The sequence below is a fragment of the Corapipo altera genome, unplaced genomic scaffold (genome assembly GCF_003945725.1).
Source record: "Corapipo altera isolate COAL_440 unplaced genomic scaffold, ASM394572v1 44b, whole genome shotgun sequence".
Classification (NCBI taxonomy): domain Eukaryota; kingdom Metazoa; phylum Chordata; class Aves; order Passeriformes; family Pipridae; genus Corapipo; species Corapipo altera.
Window position 1 is genome coordinate 1,472,425 of NW_020884932.1, and position 15,664 is coordinate 1,488,088.

Genomic DNA, 15,664 nt, shown 5'->3' on the forward strand with positions numbered 1-15,664 from the left:
AGGTTTATCACAATCTGTCAGACTACTAAAGTCAAGTCAGGCTTAAAATCTGTCCTGGAGATGTGTGAAGTTTGTGTATCTGTAATAAATAGCTCATGAGAGGCAGGCATATCACTGAGGTAATCTGAAATGTGCATCTGCCTGCCCATGATAAAAGCAGCCTTAGACTCTTCATCCAAGTTTAAAATATTAGGTACCTATGGATAGATAATTAAACTGCAGGGAAAAAGAGCAGAAGAATTTTTTAATTTTTTTTTTTTAATGTTGGGCTGCTGGTGGTAGTGTAACAATTCCTCTCATACAGAACTAGTATTCAATATCTGCTTAATGATAAATGCAGTGATAATGCATTATTCCCCCTACTTCACAGATTTGGGCTATAATTCCATAATGTCTTACCTAAGGTTGTTCAGCCACGTGAGCTACTGGTATTCTGTGCTACCGCTTCATCAGGAATCAAAACTTTTTTTTTTCTTAAGTAGGAGCAGAATTTCTCTAATTATTTCACATATTTTTATCATCTCTATGGTTTCCTTTAGTTAGTGAATGCCTCTGAAAAAGCCCCTCTGAGGATCTATATCTGCAAAAACCTAGTACAGTATTACATGAGAAAACACACCCAGCTTTTATTTTACAATCTTCCTGAGTGAAAGGGTGAGATGTAGAGAACTCAAGCTCTTTTTCAACTCATCCTTCATGGCCATCAATTCTTTTATCTTGACCTGCAAGGGAGCCATAGCTAAAGGATTTCCACCATATTCATACATTCATATTTAGTCTTACAGACTGTGACAGACAACTTCTTGTCTATTCTATAAACATATAAATTGTGACAGATTAACAAGTCAGTTATACAGGGTTAAGAAGGAGTTAGAGCACTGTAAAGCCTTCCTTGTCCTGATATCCTCCTTAGGTAATTTTGAAAACATTTTTAATGGTCTCTTCTTTCTTCTTTTTTTTGTCTCACCCTACTCACACAACAAAACTACAAGGTTTGACCTGGTTAAAAAAGTAAATATTAGAGAAATCTTATTTAATTGTATATATACATACAGACTGCGTGTGTATATACATGACTGAGAACACTGTTTAAGAGTCACGGATTTCACAGAAAGTAATCCAGAGAAAAAGTTGTGAAAAGTTAATGAAGCATGAATTGAGAACTATCAAATAAACAGTATGGCTAAGGGCTGTATTTGCAAGAATGTCTTAGGATGATTAGAAATACTGATGAAAGTGAAAGAACAAAAAAGAAATATCTAGAACTAGATATTTGGGGAGCGGGGGGGAATTAATACAGTTGGCCTGTTTCTGAGGGAAAAGAAAAAAAAGTTTTATTGTTAAAAAGTAAAATATTTTGTCAGCAATAGTATTTTGATCAAATGTCATAAAAGAATAGACGAAAACTCCTCTCAGTTGTTCTCGGTATTTCATGTCTGCAATCAAATTACTCAACAGTTAAGACAGGCAAAGTTTTCAGGTAGCTTTAAATCATTCAAGATGTTTCTACCAGCAACACTACAAAATGTTTGCAAAGCCAGAAAGAAATTTGACAACTGAGCACCCATCCCAGTCCCCTCCTTCACAGGTACAAATGGTGTATAGTGCTACTTGCAAACACAGACATGCACTAATCGAAGATGGCTGATAGAGTATGGTTGTACAGAAATTGTTCACAGGAAAGGAACAGAGTTCCTCAATCATTTCCACAATCCCTGATCCACTGGACACTAAAATAAGATGTAAACAGGTGTAGGTCATTCAGATTTTCATCTAAGCTAATACAGTATTGAACCAATTTTTAAGCATTTTTCCTAACATAGAAAAATGACTATGTGATCCCACAAATCTTTTGATTCCTTCATTTCCATGGCTCTCCCAGTGGCTGATTTACCAGGCAGAAGGCTCCTGGAAGCTGGCCCCAACAACAGATCTTCCTGCCCCAGGTCACAGGATCAGGAAGAGACCATGTAGCTTTGACCACCCCTCACATCTAAGTGTTCCCTCCTGACTTCCCAGGATTACACTCGGTTTTATTAATTTATGTAAACTACGAGAAAAAAACTTCTTCACTCTCCCATGACTTGAACACAGCAGATCTGAAGAGATTTAGTTGGACAGATAGAGAAGTCAGCCTCCAGCTCTGATAGAGAGAAAGCAGTCAGCCCAAATATCACCACTGTTAGTAAGAAAACATTTCTACTTTCTTTCCTTTGCATGTGCATTACGTTCCACTAACTGCACTACAGAGACAGAAAATGGTGTTTGAACTAGTGGAATAATATGGTATTTCATATATATTGACTCAACATGACAGTATTTGTCTTCAGTTGAGACAATCTGTCTCATTCAAATGAGTTCAAGTTTAAAGATTGCTGATTTAAAAAGACAGAAAACAAAGCGCTGTGGCTATCTTTAAATGCTGAGACAAGAAGGAGGTTCAATAAACCCCAGCCATGATGGATGAAAGAAAAGCAAGAAAGAGTTATTATAAAATGAATTTAAAATAAATAGGCACTTATTACTACCTGGGGTGTACAAAGAAAAATCTCATCAAAACCTAATGATGTTCACATTTCTGAACTAGGTAGAGGAGGAAGAAGTACCTAGTACCAGCTTCTAATCAAATATTTGCCAACACAAAAAATTTACAGCCCTTGGTTTTCAGACTTCTGACTTTGAATAAGTAGTTGGAAAAGACCTGGGAAAGGAAGAGAGCTCTCTTTCTTTTTAACAAGAAGGTTAATATAAAATGTAATTCCAGATCTTGAGTTTATGCATACATATTTGTAAAAATGTATTCAGTGTATTAGGGGCTGGACAGAATACTATGAAAGATGCTCTGTAGCATACAGAGAAAAACTTCATGGGAGAGTCCCTTCATGTGGAGAACTTTTTCCTGAAAGAGTTAATGACAGGAGGTCTTCAACAGACAAACCCTTGGAAGCTGCCTCCAAAATATTAACTCTTGGAAAGTAAAATATTCAATTATATGAATTCAGGCCAAGAACAGACCAAGATAAAATACTCAATTAGCCTGCAGCCTGACCCCACAGATTTCCAATGGTGCTTGAAAAACATGAGTTCTCTTTGACATTACACCACACAGAAACACGTCAAGGAAATGTACCAGGAAGAGAAAGTAGAAGCTAAAAGCAAATCTTGGCAGCAACAGAGGTTACCAAGTAAGCAAAAAAACACTCACTAGCATCAACCTAGACTCGATGAAAAAGGAGAAAGAAAAATACGATATTGAATTATGAGGATGAAATTAACCATAAAGGCATATACACAGGCACATTGCTGTGATGTAAACATAATCACAGCTTTCAGTTTGATGCAAGGGTCTAATGGCACCTGAAAAGCTCTCAGACATCATATTTTAGGAATATTACTTGGGAAATGATTCAGCAGGACTGCTCCCATTTCTTCTTAGGTCCAAAGGTCAGTAATCAACACCTGCACTAGCAGATCATCACCTGCAAGGTGTACAGGGCATAGATCTGTGTACAGGACCAAGTGCTCTGAAGACCTGAGTGATCTGGGCAGTAGGGGACAATCAACTCGACTGCCAGCTCCAAGTCAGCAAAGGTAGGACCTTGGCCACATTGTGGCTTAATTAGAAAGAATTCTGTTGCCCTTCTTTTCCGATGAAGGTCTTGATTTCAATTAAAGATTCAATTCTTCCCCATTGCCTTTCATCAACCACAACCTGCATGAATCCAAAGGTACTTACACTAACTCTAGTATTTCATTAAAGACTTTGACCTAAGCTTTGGCCAGAGAACATGTAGGCAGCATTTCCAGTTATCAGCACCCTTCTACATCCAGAAGAGAAAAACTCCCAAATTTGCAAATGAATCAGAAGCTTTTCACAACAAGAAGAACTAATTTCATAACCTCTATTGAGTGAAAGCATTCCCTTGCCACCAAATTGTGCATAATCTAATATAAAACATCTCATCAGAAATTTTTAATTTCCTTTCTTTGTCAGAGAAAGATCTTCCTAAGATGGTATGTTCATCTGTTACATCATTACTTACAATTAATTTTATACAAGATGTTTTTTCACCAAATTGAAATATTAGAGTGAAATCAGAAAAATAGTATATAGAATCTGCTCTAGCATTAACGAGAGTACTATTTTTTAAAAATTCTTAATTTTACTAATTTAAAAAAATAAAATTCAAACCCCACCAAACACTCAATAAACACTGTGAAGCCTTGCAGTTCTTTAAAGCAGAAAACAAATCCCAAATCACTGCCTAAAAATCTCTATGGAAGTGCAACAATAGCGCTTGGCACTGCATCTCTAAAATACTCTGAAATAAAGATGGGTCAAATAACAATACAAACCAATCCATGTTCCTTGATGGCTTAGATATGCAGAATCTTCAAAATATAGGACATAATGGTTGCCTTTTATACAGTGATAGAAAAATCAGAAAAATAAAATCCCAAATGGCATTGAGAAAATGAACAAGGATTTTCACATGAACATGTCTCCTCTAACACATGAACAAGAAACTTGAAATTAATCAGCAAGTGGTAAGTTCAAGAAATACAAGTAATATTACTTTATTCAACCACCACTTAAGCTGCAGAACCCTTATGTCCCAGGATAGCCTCAAAGTTATTTTTTAAATACAAAAACTTCTAAAGTTTTTTGAACTAAGTTACAGAAGTTATTCTACCAACAATTTTTTAAATTACAAAGGCACAAATTTGTGTTTAAGAACTCCCTGAGCTGCAGATCACTGAGGGATGGCAGAGCAAGCTGGAAAGACCCTTTTATATTTCTCTGATCTCACATTTCTTCATTGCCACCAGCTAGCAACCAGATGCAAGACGGGGTTAGTCAGGCCTCAAACCTCATTCTCTATGGCTGCTGATGGTAGTTCTTGTTTCTGATCATTAAAACTTCCAGTTCTATCCAAATCCTTCATCTATTACTCTGTTCATCTCCATGAACTAAAAAGGACGTATTTATTTGCATTTATTTATATTTAGGTTGTTTTCCCCCTCTTCACAGTATTTTTGTAGTTATTTTGGAACAGTTTGGTAGACTCATGGAATATATCATCCCACAGACTCCCCTATTTCATGGCTTATTGGCTTCTGCAGTGGGCTGTAACAGCCACAGATGGATAACACGAAAGATACTTTTGGGTATCTATGGAAACAAGTAGCTGAAGTCTGCCTCAAGGTCTTATCTTCAGATCCTTCCCTCATGCTAGGAAGGGGCAAGGAATCTCCTCCACTATCCAATATGGAGAGAAGCAAAGCAAGGTAGCAGGTGCTGGGAATGGAAATGGGGACCTGAGGTAGGTGAAGAGGCAGAGAAAGGAAGGATGATGGAATTCAGAAATGAAACAAAAGAGAGAGCAGGATTAAGTGGAAAAGCAAAGACAGATGAAGAGCAACACTATGTCCTTCCTATACCTTGATTCCTATGTAACCTGTTTATTAGGCTCTGCTGCTATTCTACACTTTAACTAGTTCAATGCATTGCCAAGGTCTCTGGTCTCTACCATCTGTTTGCATGAGGGTCTATGTGGATGCAGGTTAATACTCAAAGAAAAAAAAAAAAAAAGAAAAAACAAGTCGGAAAATTCAGTTTTGTTAGTTTAATCTTGCCAAGCTAATCCTTGAAATGTCATGCTAAACAATAAGTGAATAACTTTTACTTTAAAAATATCAAAATTGAAAGTAATGATTTTGCCCTACAAATTTTTATCAAAGCTCATTGAGTTCAACGAAATTTGTGACTTCAGACAACATTTAACAAAAAACATATTTCAGTGAACAAACTTATCCATCCAAACAATTCCACCCAATTTCATCAATATGAATTTTAGCAAGTGCATGTTGTCTTTGGGCACTGTTTTATCTGCTCTGCAGTTACTTCAAGTTTAATAAAAACTTAGGAAAAATAAATAAAAAGCAAAAACTCCAGCTGGCTGTTCAAATCTACAAGGTAGCAGATACTCTATGTCCTGAAATTTTCCTGCTGAAAGTCGTAAGAGTACAACTACAGGAAGCCCTCCCAGATTTCCAAACCTGGCTACTTCGCTTTTCATAGCTACAGGCATCCATCTGCTACGTGAGGCTATATGACACCTCCCATTTTCTTGTAAATCTTGTATGATCAGACACAGCTCAGCAACTTATTCAGCTTTCAAAATAACATGTATTATGGGTACTTGCCATATGCAGATAACAACCTGTGCACAGGTCCAAGCTACTTTTTTAGGAATAAGGAGTTAATGAGAATGCCAGCACTAGCACATCTTGGCTGAAGACTCCAATGCTATACACAATTAATATTTATTACACATGGACATCCACACTGCAGGTGAGTAAAATAATCATTGGAGCAAAGGAATTTATCATCATGTACCTCAGTCATTCACCATTTGAAGCTTATTACAATAATTAAACTCCTTGAACACATTCAAATCAATATGGAAAAACAGCCACTGAATTATTCTCTTAAACAAACAGTTTAGCCTCTCTGCCAGTGTGTACCTGCCTAAAACAAAGGCCAGAAGAGCTAAAATTCAGCCCCGGGTAGTAATACAGATAGCATAATCTTAAATTGTTCTGTATCACACCCTGTCACATCAGCCTAAAAATACAAACTTCACATGAGAGAAAGAGTAGACTGCTGATTTTCCTGGGAGACACAATATATTATTTACATTCTAGATTGGTGGAGATAGTGCTTTTCAGACAGCGTCAACATTCATATACAGAGAAATGTGGTGGGAAGGTATGTGTGCACGTTTGTGCACGTGCAGGTTTGTTTGTGGGGAAACATTTACCCAGACAGGAAGAGAAAAACAGAAAGCATATCTGTCCCAGAACTGGGGACATCTCCCAGGATTCTTTGTGTACTTGTCCATGTCCTGCTTGTGTTCATAGTGGTTTCACATCTGAGGAATAATGTGTCAATCGTCAACTCATCCAGGGAACTACAGGCATCTCAATCTCACCTTGATTCCTAGGAAGTTGATACAGCAATTAATCCTGGAAACCATTTCCAGGCACATTAAGGACAAGAAAATCATCATGAGTAGTCAGAATGGACTTCTATGATGAAGTGACTGGTCTGGTAAATGAGGGAAGGGCAGTGGATATTGTCTACCTGGACTCCAGTAAGGCCTTTAACACTGCCTCCCATAAGATCTTCATAGAGGAACTGCTGATGAAGGGGAGGGATGAACAGACAGTGAGGTGGACTGAAAACCAGCTGAACGGTTGGGCCCAGAACCTGGTTATCAGTGATGTAAAGTCCAGTTGGACAAGAAGTGGACCACTTCTTGTGGTCAATACTGGATCCAGTCCTGTTTAACACCTTCATTAGTGAGTTGGATGATGGGGTAGACTGTGCCTTCAGCAAGTTTGTAGACGACACACCTAGAGCACTCAGGGGCATCTTACCAACGTACGTAATACCTGAAGGGAGGGTCTAAAGATGACAGAGTCAGGCTTCTTTTCACTGGTGGCTAGTGACAGAACCAGAGGCAATGGCCTCTAACTGAAACACAGGAACATTAGGAACTTGTGACAACAACCAAGCACTGGCACAGGGTGCCCAGGGATTATGCAGAGTCTCCCTCCTCAGATATATTCAAAAACTGTCTGACACTGTCCTGGGCAACTGGATGTAGGTGTCCCCACTTAAGCAGCAGGGGATGGACTATGTGACCTCTTGAGGTCCCTTCTAACCTCACCAATTCTGTGTCTGAAAGAAGAAAAAATAAAACAAACCAAACAAGAAAAGCCCAAAACTAAACAAAACAGAAAAACCACAATTAAAAAACAAATAATTATATGACATTTCTAATCTCTGGAAACTGCATCTACCCACTCTACAAAAGCGTCAACATGTTTTCATTCTATATTTACATGTGCAGGTGGCACAATTTACACAAACATACACATATGCATACACAGTACTGCAGAACTGAAAAAGAAATCTCCTCAGCAACGGGATGACATGTTTTATCAAAATCTTCCAAGAGATAAAAGTGCAAAAATTCCTCACTTTCAAGGATTATGTGTGTCTGTAGAGTAAATCCCTCACATCCTAGTGTCTCTAATTGCATGCACAATGCAATCCCATCAGCCCAACCCCACAAGCTTCAGCTGCATCTGGCCTAATAGAAGCTGTGCAGCCTGTCCTCAGTACTTTTCAGAGATTTCAAAAGCACTTATATGCAAGACCATAACCTGTATTTCAGACACCTTCAACCCAGCTACTCCGTGTTGATAAAACCTGCTAACAACTATAGCATGTGATCAGTATGCATGTTTCAGTAATACTGTATCTTGCTACGGTTTGTTTGGAGATGTCCAACCTACAAAGGGTTTAAGGTGTCTGGAAATTCAAGACAATTTCATGAAGGCATTAAATCCGTATATACAAAACTCCTCAGTTCTGTTCCTGTTTGGGTTGCCATTTAGTGATTTCTATATTGAATATACTCACTTCACTGGTAACTAGATTTATTCTTTTTTAATTAGTAATTTTTCTGCTTTCTCAGGTCTTGCTGGATCATTGATTCCCATCAGCAGAAGATTCTTCCAACCAAATTAAATCTTCATCTATACCTGAGTGACTCTGCTCAATTTAGCTCAGCAATTGCAACTTAATTAAAAATTCTGTTGAGAATGGGTTGGCCAGAAAAGACTCATTATGTCAGAGCTGTATTCACTCCACAGCACTGATAGGAACATGAACTAATAAAACCTTTTTATTCATACTAAAATGAATGCCCTGGACTCCCATTAGACAGTAAGAGAAACTGACATAAGATGAGAATCATATCAGTGGGCAGATCTGTTCTGCAAGAATTACTCAATTCAGAGAATAACTTTCCAAATTAAAACCACATCAAACAAAGGGAATCTCTGTTACAACATCAGAATATATAATTTAAATCTACTTACCCCACTTATAACTGGTCAGAGACAAACTGTATGTGAAATGCACTCAGTTATTCAGAGAACTGAAATACTGGAAAAGTTTTCATTCTACCCTTTCCAAACAAGACATTTCACTTATTTTGACCTTCAATACATTGCTTGGTTCTAGTATTTATGTGATTACTCAAAGTGCAGCTATATGCTTCTTTCTACATAGTTAGCTAAAATTACTTTCTTCAGGCTATTGTATCACCTTAAATTTTAATTAAATGGACACACTGATTTTGTAGCACTAAGACAATTGTGAGAGTTTTCTATCTACTTCTAATCTGGTTTTCTACCAGGGACATTTTTAATGGTTCCACAAGAGAAAACTATGAAAAGAAGAAGAATACCATCAGAAAAACCTTAACTTTGCTATGCTGGTGCCAACTGGTCTGGAAAAATTTCAGAGGTCCACAGGTCAAAACCAGACAATTGGAATAAATGGAACAAAATCCCCAAAGTCTGACAAATTTGGCTGAAAATACTAAATTAAAAGACCCTTGAATTTAGGATTTTGCTATCTGCCTATGCTCAGTTATTATTTTTATCTTTTCATATATAACACAATCTTATGCTGAATGCTGAAACTCTTGAAAGGAGACAGATGAATACGCACCCAAAATTAACTGGATTTAATACATTACAAATTTTCTCTTATGTACTTCTATTTTCTTTTTTAAAGTCACCTTTTAGCTTGTTAAATCACAAACACTCAAGTATAAGTTTGAAATAAAATAACCAACATGATGTCATTAAAAATATTACATTTCATTATAATGTTCTTTACTTACAATTTGAACTTCCCTAAGACATCTATTTCCAGCTATCAATGAAATGATTTCCAAGATTAGGTAAAGTAACATGAAGCAGGATTTTAATCAAACATGCAAACTGCAATACAAGGCAAATTGATCCAGCAAACACATTAGTTTTACTAACTTCAACTATGAATCCAATTGTAATGCTCAAAATTTGCAAATCAAGCTGCTCTTTCACCAGATTCCTTGCCAACTAGTAATGAATATTCCTCTCTTCCATGGCATTTTTCTTTTGCTATTGTAATGCCTGATGGTCATTATCCCTGTTATTATATAGCTTTTAGGAAACATGAGGCCTAAAGGGGAAAGTTTTATGATGCTTCACTCTTTAATCATCTTGATTTTTAATCTAGACTCCAAAGAGAAGTTCAAAGTTTTTGACTCAAAGTGTGTTAGGGCTAATGGAAAATCTCCCTTCATTCTTACAAGATTATGCCACAGGCTTCAAACTACTTCTTCTCTTCATTGTTCTTGCTATTTGAAATTTGCCTCAGTTGGTCTATGCCATCATAAAGTGTCAGAAGAATAATTTCTATTCTATTAAACACTCACCTCAAACCACTGGCCGTGTGACTGCATTTTAAGGATGACACAAGGATCTGGTTTCGAGAGGGCATCCCTGTCTGATATGCCTTTGCATGCAACTCGCAATTCCACTTTAGTCAGGCATGGGCTGTTAAAAATTCCCAGGGTATTGGCTGCTGATTCATAGATGTTGCTCATTTTCTTCATTCCTTGTTCTGTAAGAGAGAAAAGGTCTATTAAGAATGGTGCACACAGAGCACAGCCCTTCCCTCCCTTCCAGAGGCCAACACAAAGTTCTGCTAGACAATAACTGTGAATGAGATCCAGAGCAAGAGGGGGAAAAAATAAAATCAAAATAATAACTATAGAAAAAATAAATAATCATCTCATATGTTTATAAATAAATCAGGTTCAAAACTGTGATCTTGACTTCCAGCTCTGTTCCTGGTTACAGAGCTGTGCTTCCCCAGGCCAAAGGATAGATAGACAGGATGGTAATTCCAAATTTCTCCTGATAACACCTTAAGAGGGCTAAATTAAATTTGTTCAGTGCTCTCTCAATCTGCTTTTATTTATCAGTATTCCATCCAAAATGTATGCACTTCTTACAGAAACTTTTGGTGTAAATGCCATAGAAGGCTCCTTTCATATCAATCTTAAATTCCAAAATATATTTCACTATTTCCAAGCTTACTGCAGAAGATTACCTCCCTCCATTCCTAGGTAAGTAGTCAAGATTGATGTTCTAAGCATAAGGGCAGGATATTTGCGCTGGTAAATCTTGTTGTTATACAGTGTCTGCTCTTTTGGGTCAGGAATCACAGTTACATGAACACAGGCAGCTGGAATGGTGGGGACCTCTGGCCCTTACGTCATTAGGAACACCACCAACAACCTTATAGCTCAAGCTTTTGCTCTCAACAGAAGCAACAAAAACATTTGAATGTAAAGTTTAGCAAAAATCACTATATAATTATTATTGCATCAATAAAGAAGAATATGGGAACGCTATAATTTGCTAATTTGTTTGGAACTTCACAGCCTGACCCCCCAAAATTTTTCTCCAAATACAAGAATTAGTGTCTTCACCACCTTACCACATACCTAAGAGTTGCAAAAAATTAATCTCACACTTCTAGAGGGGAGATTTGTCTTGCCAGTTCATAAACAAGACAATTTCATGGTTTGTTTCAAATCTTTTCACTATCTCTTCCACAACATTCTGTTCTCAGGTGCTAATAATTTTTGAGAACTGTTTCAACATAAGTTAAATTTTGGAGATATGGAAATGAAAGTGAAGTTTTCCTAACACCGTGAAACTAAAAATAAACCCACAAACCCACACCTATACAGTGTGGGTGAATTATAAAGGCAAAATTAGAAAGGTATTTCTCAATTCAGAATAAGAGAAGTTGGCAATACAGTGTGGACCTCTAATACACACAGATAAACTTCAGTAATGTAAGTCTGATGATGAGGCAGATGATCTCCTCCTCTTGCAGATGAGAAAAAAGTTCATTAACAATTTACAATTCTTCCAATTCAAATCTACACAACAGCTTACTGTAGGACCATTTATCTCCTGTGAATATCCCAGCCTGCTGGGTTTGATATGTTTGTAAGTGAAGTGAGTGTGGATGGACTCTAACCCCGGTCTCGAGCTCAGGCTCTGTGTGCATATTTCCTTATGGTAAAATAGGCTTGAAATGTGAGCCACTGCCACAACCATAGTGCCTGACATCCTAAGATCAACAAATTGTCTCCTTCAGCTCTTCCCAGTTACTTGGAAATATTATCACCTGAACTACTGTACCTTGGATTTAATGTTAGGAAAGCAACATGACTAAGAAAAAAGGCAAAACTAAACAAAATATAGAAAAGGTAATGATATTATGCTACGTTATAAAGCCCTAAGAGCAATCTCAAGTTCTACATGATGTATTCTTACAGAGTAGTTTAGTTGATCTTCCATTTTTAGCTAAGAGTCCTGACACTGAAGATAAACCAGCATGGCTCAAATCTCAAAGTCTTTTATAGAGTAGGGAACAACATTTTGTGCTGGGTCAATTCACAACAGTGATGGCAAGATCGCAGATCTAGCTTGAGAGCAACAGCAAGCAGAGGGAATTGAGCTCTAGCTTAATTGGAACTACTCTGAAACAATCACAAATCGAGAAGCAATGACCTGTATTCAAAGAGGTGCCTGAAACCTGATACCTCAAAGAAGTGATTGGAAAAAGTGCTACCAAAAGTGATGATTCAAAACAATGTTTGGAAGACTGGTTTGCTTCTTTTTGTTGCCTTTTTTTTCCAAAAAAAAAGAACAGATTAAGGTGGTGATACTGTGACAAATCCACTGAAGGCTACTATTTAGCTAAAAATTACAGAGAAGATTATATGTATTTATAAACATGTATGTTTTTATATGTATTTTGCTAGCAATCATCACAATCTGTTTTTTTCATTCTACTCCTAATATATCCCAGATATATGATGTCAGGAGCCTAAATTTCCATCAACTAGGATTACAAAACCAGTGCTAGGAACTGAGGTGGGGAGAAAGACTGCTGTCTAATTATTCATCATTTTATAATCCCATCTCCTTCAGAAAGCTGCTCAACAAGATCATCCCACACATTTACAAGACATTTTTACATGTTGCCCTTTCCAAATTGAAATCCATTTGAAAATTGGGTTAATTCTGTCTAATGCACATCATACATCATTAATAAAATGTCATCCTTTGTGCAAAAATAGGTTGGTGATTTAATTAAACTGGATGATTTCAACACTGAAGAGAAGAGGAAAAAGTAGCAAAGTGAGGGGGAGAGGTGTATTTTTCTTCCTCCTACAATAATTATACACTGTGTTTTAGAACAGCGAGCAAGTATAAAATTATATTTCTTTTTATCACTACAACTATTACTTCAGCTTTTACAAGTTCTAAATTTATCAATGGAAAAGATCAAGCCACATCTTCTGTCTCATTATATTCTTCTTTTAATATAATCACCAGCTTGGGTTGTTGTATTGATGTCACGTTACCAGGGAGCTAGGGGCCTGGAAAATAGATTTTGAGCCTACCAAAAATAGCTGAAAAAGGTATTACTTTATACAAACATAGAGAAGTTAGATTGCGTAAGAAGTTTTTTGTTAATTAACTATGTACATTGTTGATAGAGGAAAAAAATGTCAATTTTTCTTTGCTACAAACTTTTCCTGTTTCAGTTCATTAGAACCTTATTATTCCTTCAACGTCCACAAGGCTTCAATATTCACTGAAAAAGAGTTGTATCCATGAGCGGAAAGAAATAGCATATGTAGTAAAGTAAGTGAACTGGTCACACACTACTAAAGTTTTCAGTTTGTTACTGCACATGTTCTCTTTCATTTCCTTTGGAAAAGAGGAAAACAGCGCTTCCCACACAAACTTACTAGACAGTGGTAGACTGGATGGAACGGGGAAGCAAAACCAGGCCTTCTGGTTTCACCTCCCCATGGTGAAACAGCAAGGAAGAAGGCAGAACTAACTGGAAAAAAATCTTGAAGTGCACTGTGCTGAAATCAAACCATGTACAAGGTTATTTTTAAAGAGATTCATGGTTCATTGATGTGAAATTCCTGACGAGGTGGGAAATAAAGAATATATAGCCAAATTCTTCTCCATGGTGCCCAGTGACAGGACAAGAAGCAATCGGTACAAACTGAAATACAGGAAATTCTGATTAAGGAAAAGGAAACTTTTTACTGTAAGGCTAGTTGAACACCAACAAGTTTCTCACAGAACTTGTGGAGTATCCATACTTAAAAATATCCAAAACTTGTCTGGACATGGCCCTGAGCAACCTCCTTTAGCAGAGGCTTAGAATAGATGATCTGCAGAGGTCCTTTTCAACCTCTGCTACTCTGTGATTAAGCAGAAAACAATCAAAGTATAATCTTTTAGTGTATAGATTGTGATATGTTGTTGAGTACTATTCAGTGATTTCAATCCCTTGGCTCCAAAATCATGCAGAAAATTGCAAGACAGAGATGAGCTCAACAATTCTTGTACAAAGTCTACAAAAGGCTCCCATATGTAGGTATCTCATTAAAAGCAACAGCACAGAAGTTCGGAAGATCATGCCTGCCTATATGATTGGGTTATAATGAAAATCAGTATTACACATTTGACAGGGGGATTTTCCATTCAGGGGGACTGAATGGTTTAAAATGTTCAGTCATCTAGTGACTACAAAAGTAAGGATCTCCATGATGCGAAGTACAAACAGTACACGCCTCTCTCCGAGATCTAAAAGACTTGAATTCAGCTTACACAATCAAATCCACCTTGTTACAAAATGGTGATCCACACAGGGCTTTAGAGAACCTCACAGCAAAATAATAACCAGACTCCTTAGATTCACCATGAAATAAATCTAAGATGCTATCTGAATTCAGATTTCAAGTTTTCTCCTCTGCCTACCCTGTCATTTTGCTCTCCTACACACACAGTGCCCAAAAAGCTTTTCTGCAAGATGCCTGGGTGAAGAATGAAGACATTGCTTCTCTACAGTACCTTGCTAAGAGTCAGGGAAACACGCACACTCAGTCTTACCTTCAGTTTAGGTAGTAAGTGAGCAGCAAATAAGAAAGATGCTGAGATTAAAAGCAGTAACCAGTGTGCTCTGCATTTAGGAAAAGGTCTTGTTATTTAGAAACCAGAACTCCAGGCCAAAGTACAAGCAAATGAATTTGAGGTTAGAAGGTTTCCCATCACCATATATTGAGAGCTGCATCTGAATTATTTGTTTTACTGGCACGCTGGTCATGAAACGAAAATGAGTCAATAGCATCTGCCTGCTTCTGTAAAAGTAAACAGCAAGAGTCTGCTCCTGGAAAAGTAAATTATGTTCATAGTATGTGTATGCAGTGGGAAATACTAATGTAGGATTACATGAAATAAGAGCTGTGAATAAGTGCCTCCAAAAGAGGGCAAGCCTAAAAGCACTGGATGTTGTGGTACTAGCTGCTCCCTACTTATTTATACCTATGAATTATATATGGGATAGACATTTAGCGTTAAAAACACATGAGCAGCACAACTCTCCGGACAGAAAGATTTGTACCAACAGTTTCTGGATCTTCAAGGTTTAAAGTCTAATAAAAGTAAATACAAACCCCAAATCTACAGTTAGCACCATAAAATTCATAAAACTCAGACTACCAGCTTCTGCTGGAAAACAGTTAGTGCTCCACTGTTTAAAAGAGATGGAAAACTACTTTTCTATGTTATTAAAAATGGTGATCCTTGTAGCCCTAGGAAAATGTCTTCCTCTAGTTCTGTTCTACATTCTTGATTTAAG

The 15,664-nt window shown here is 37.1% G+C and overlaps 1 protein-coding gene across 3 annotated transcripts in view; it reads right to left on the bottom strand.

The window, feature by feature from the left end:
- CPNE4 (copine 4) overlaps positions 1-15,664 on the bottom strand; it is a 226,791-nt gene that overhangs the window by 169,712 nt on the left and 41,415 nt on the right. For all 3 annotated transcript variants that reach the window (XM_027659449.1, XM_027659448.1, XM_027659447.1), the window contains exon 2: positions 10,347-10,534. In XM_027659449.1, coding sequence (XP_027515250.1) covers positions 10,347-10,526 — 180 coding nt within the window. In that variant the 5' untranslated portion in view covers positions 10,527-10,534. The remainder of the gene's footprint in view (positions 1-10,346; positions 10,535-15,664) is intronic.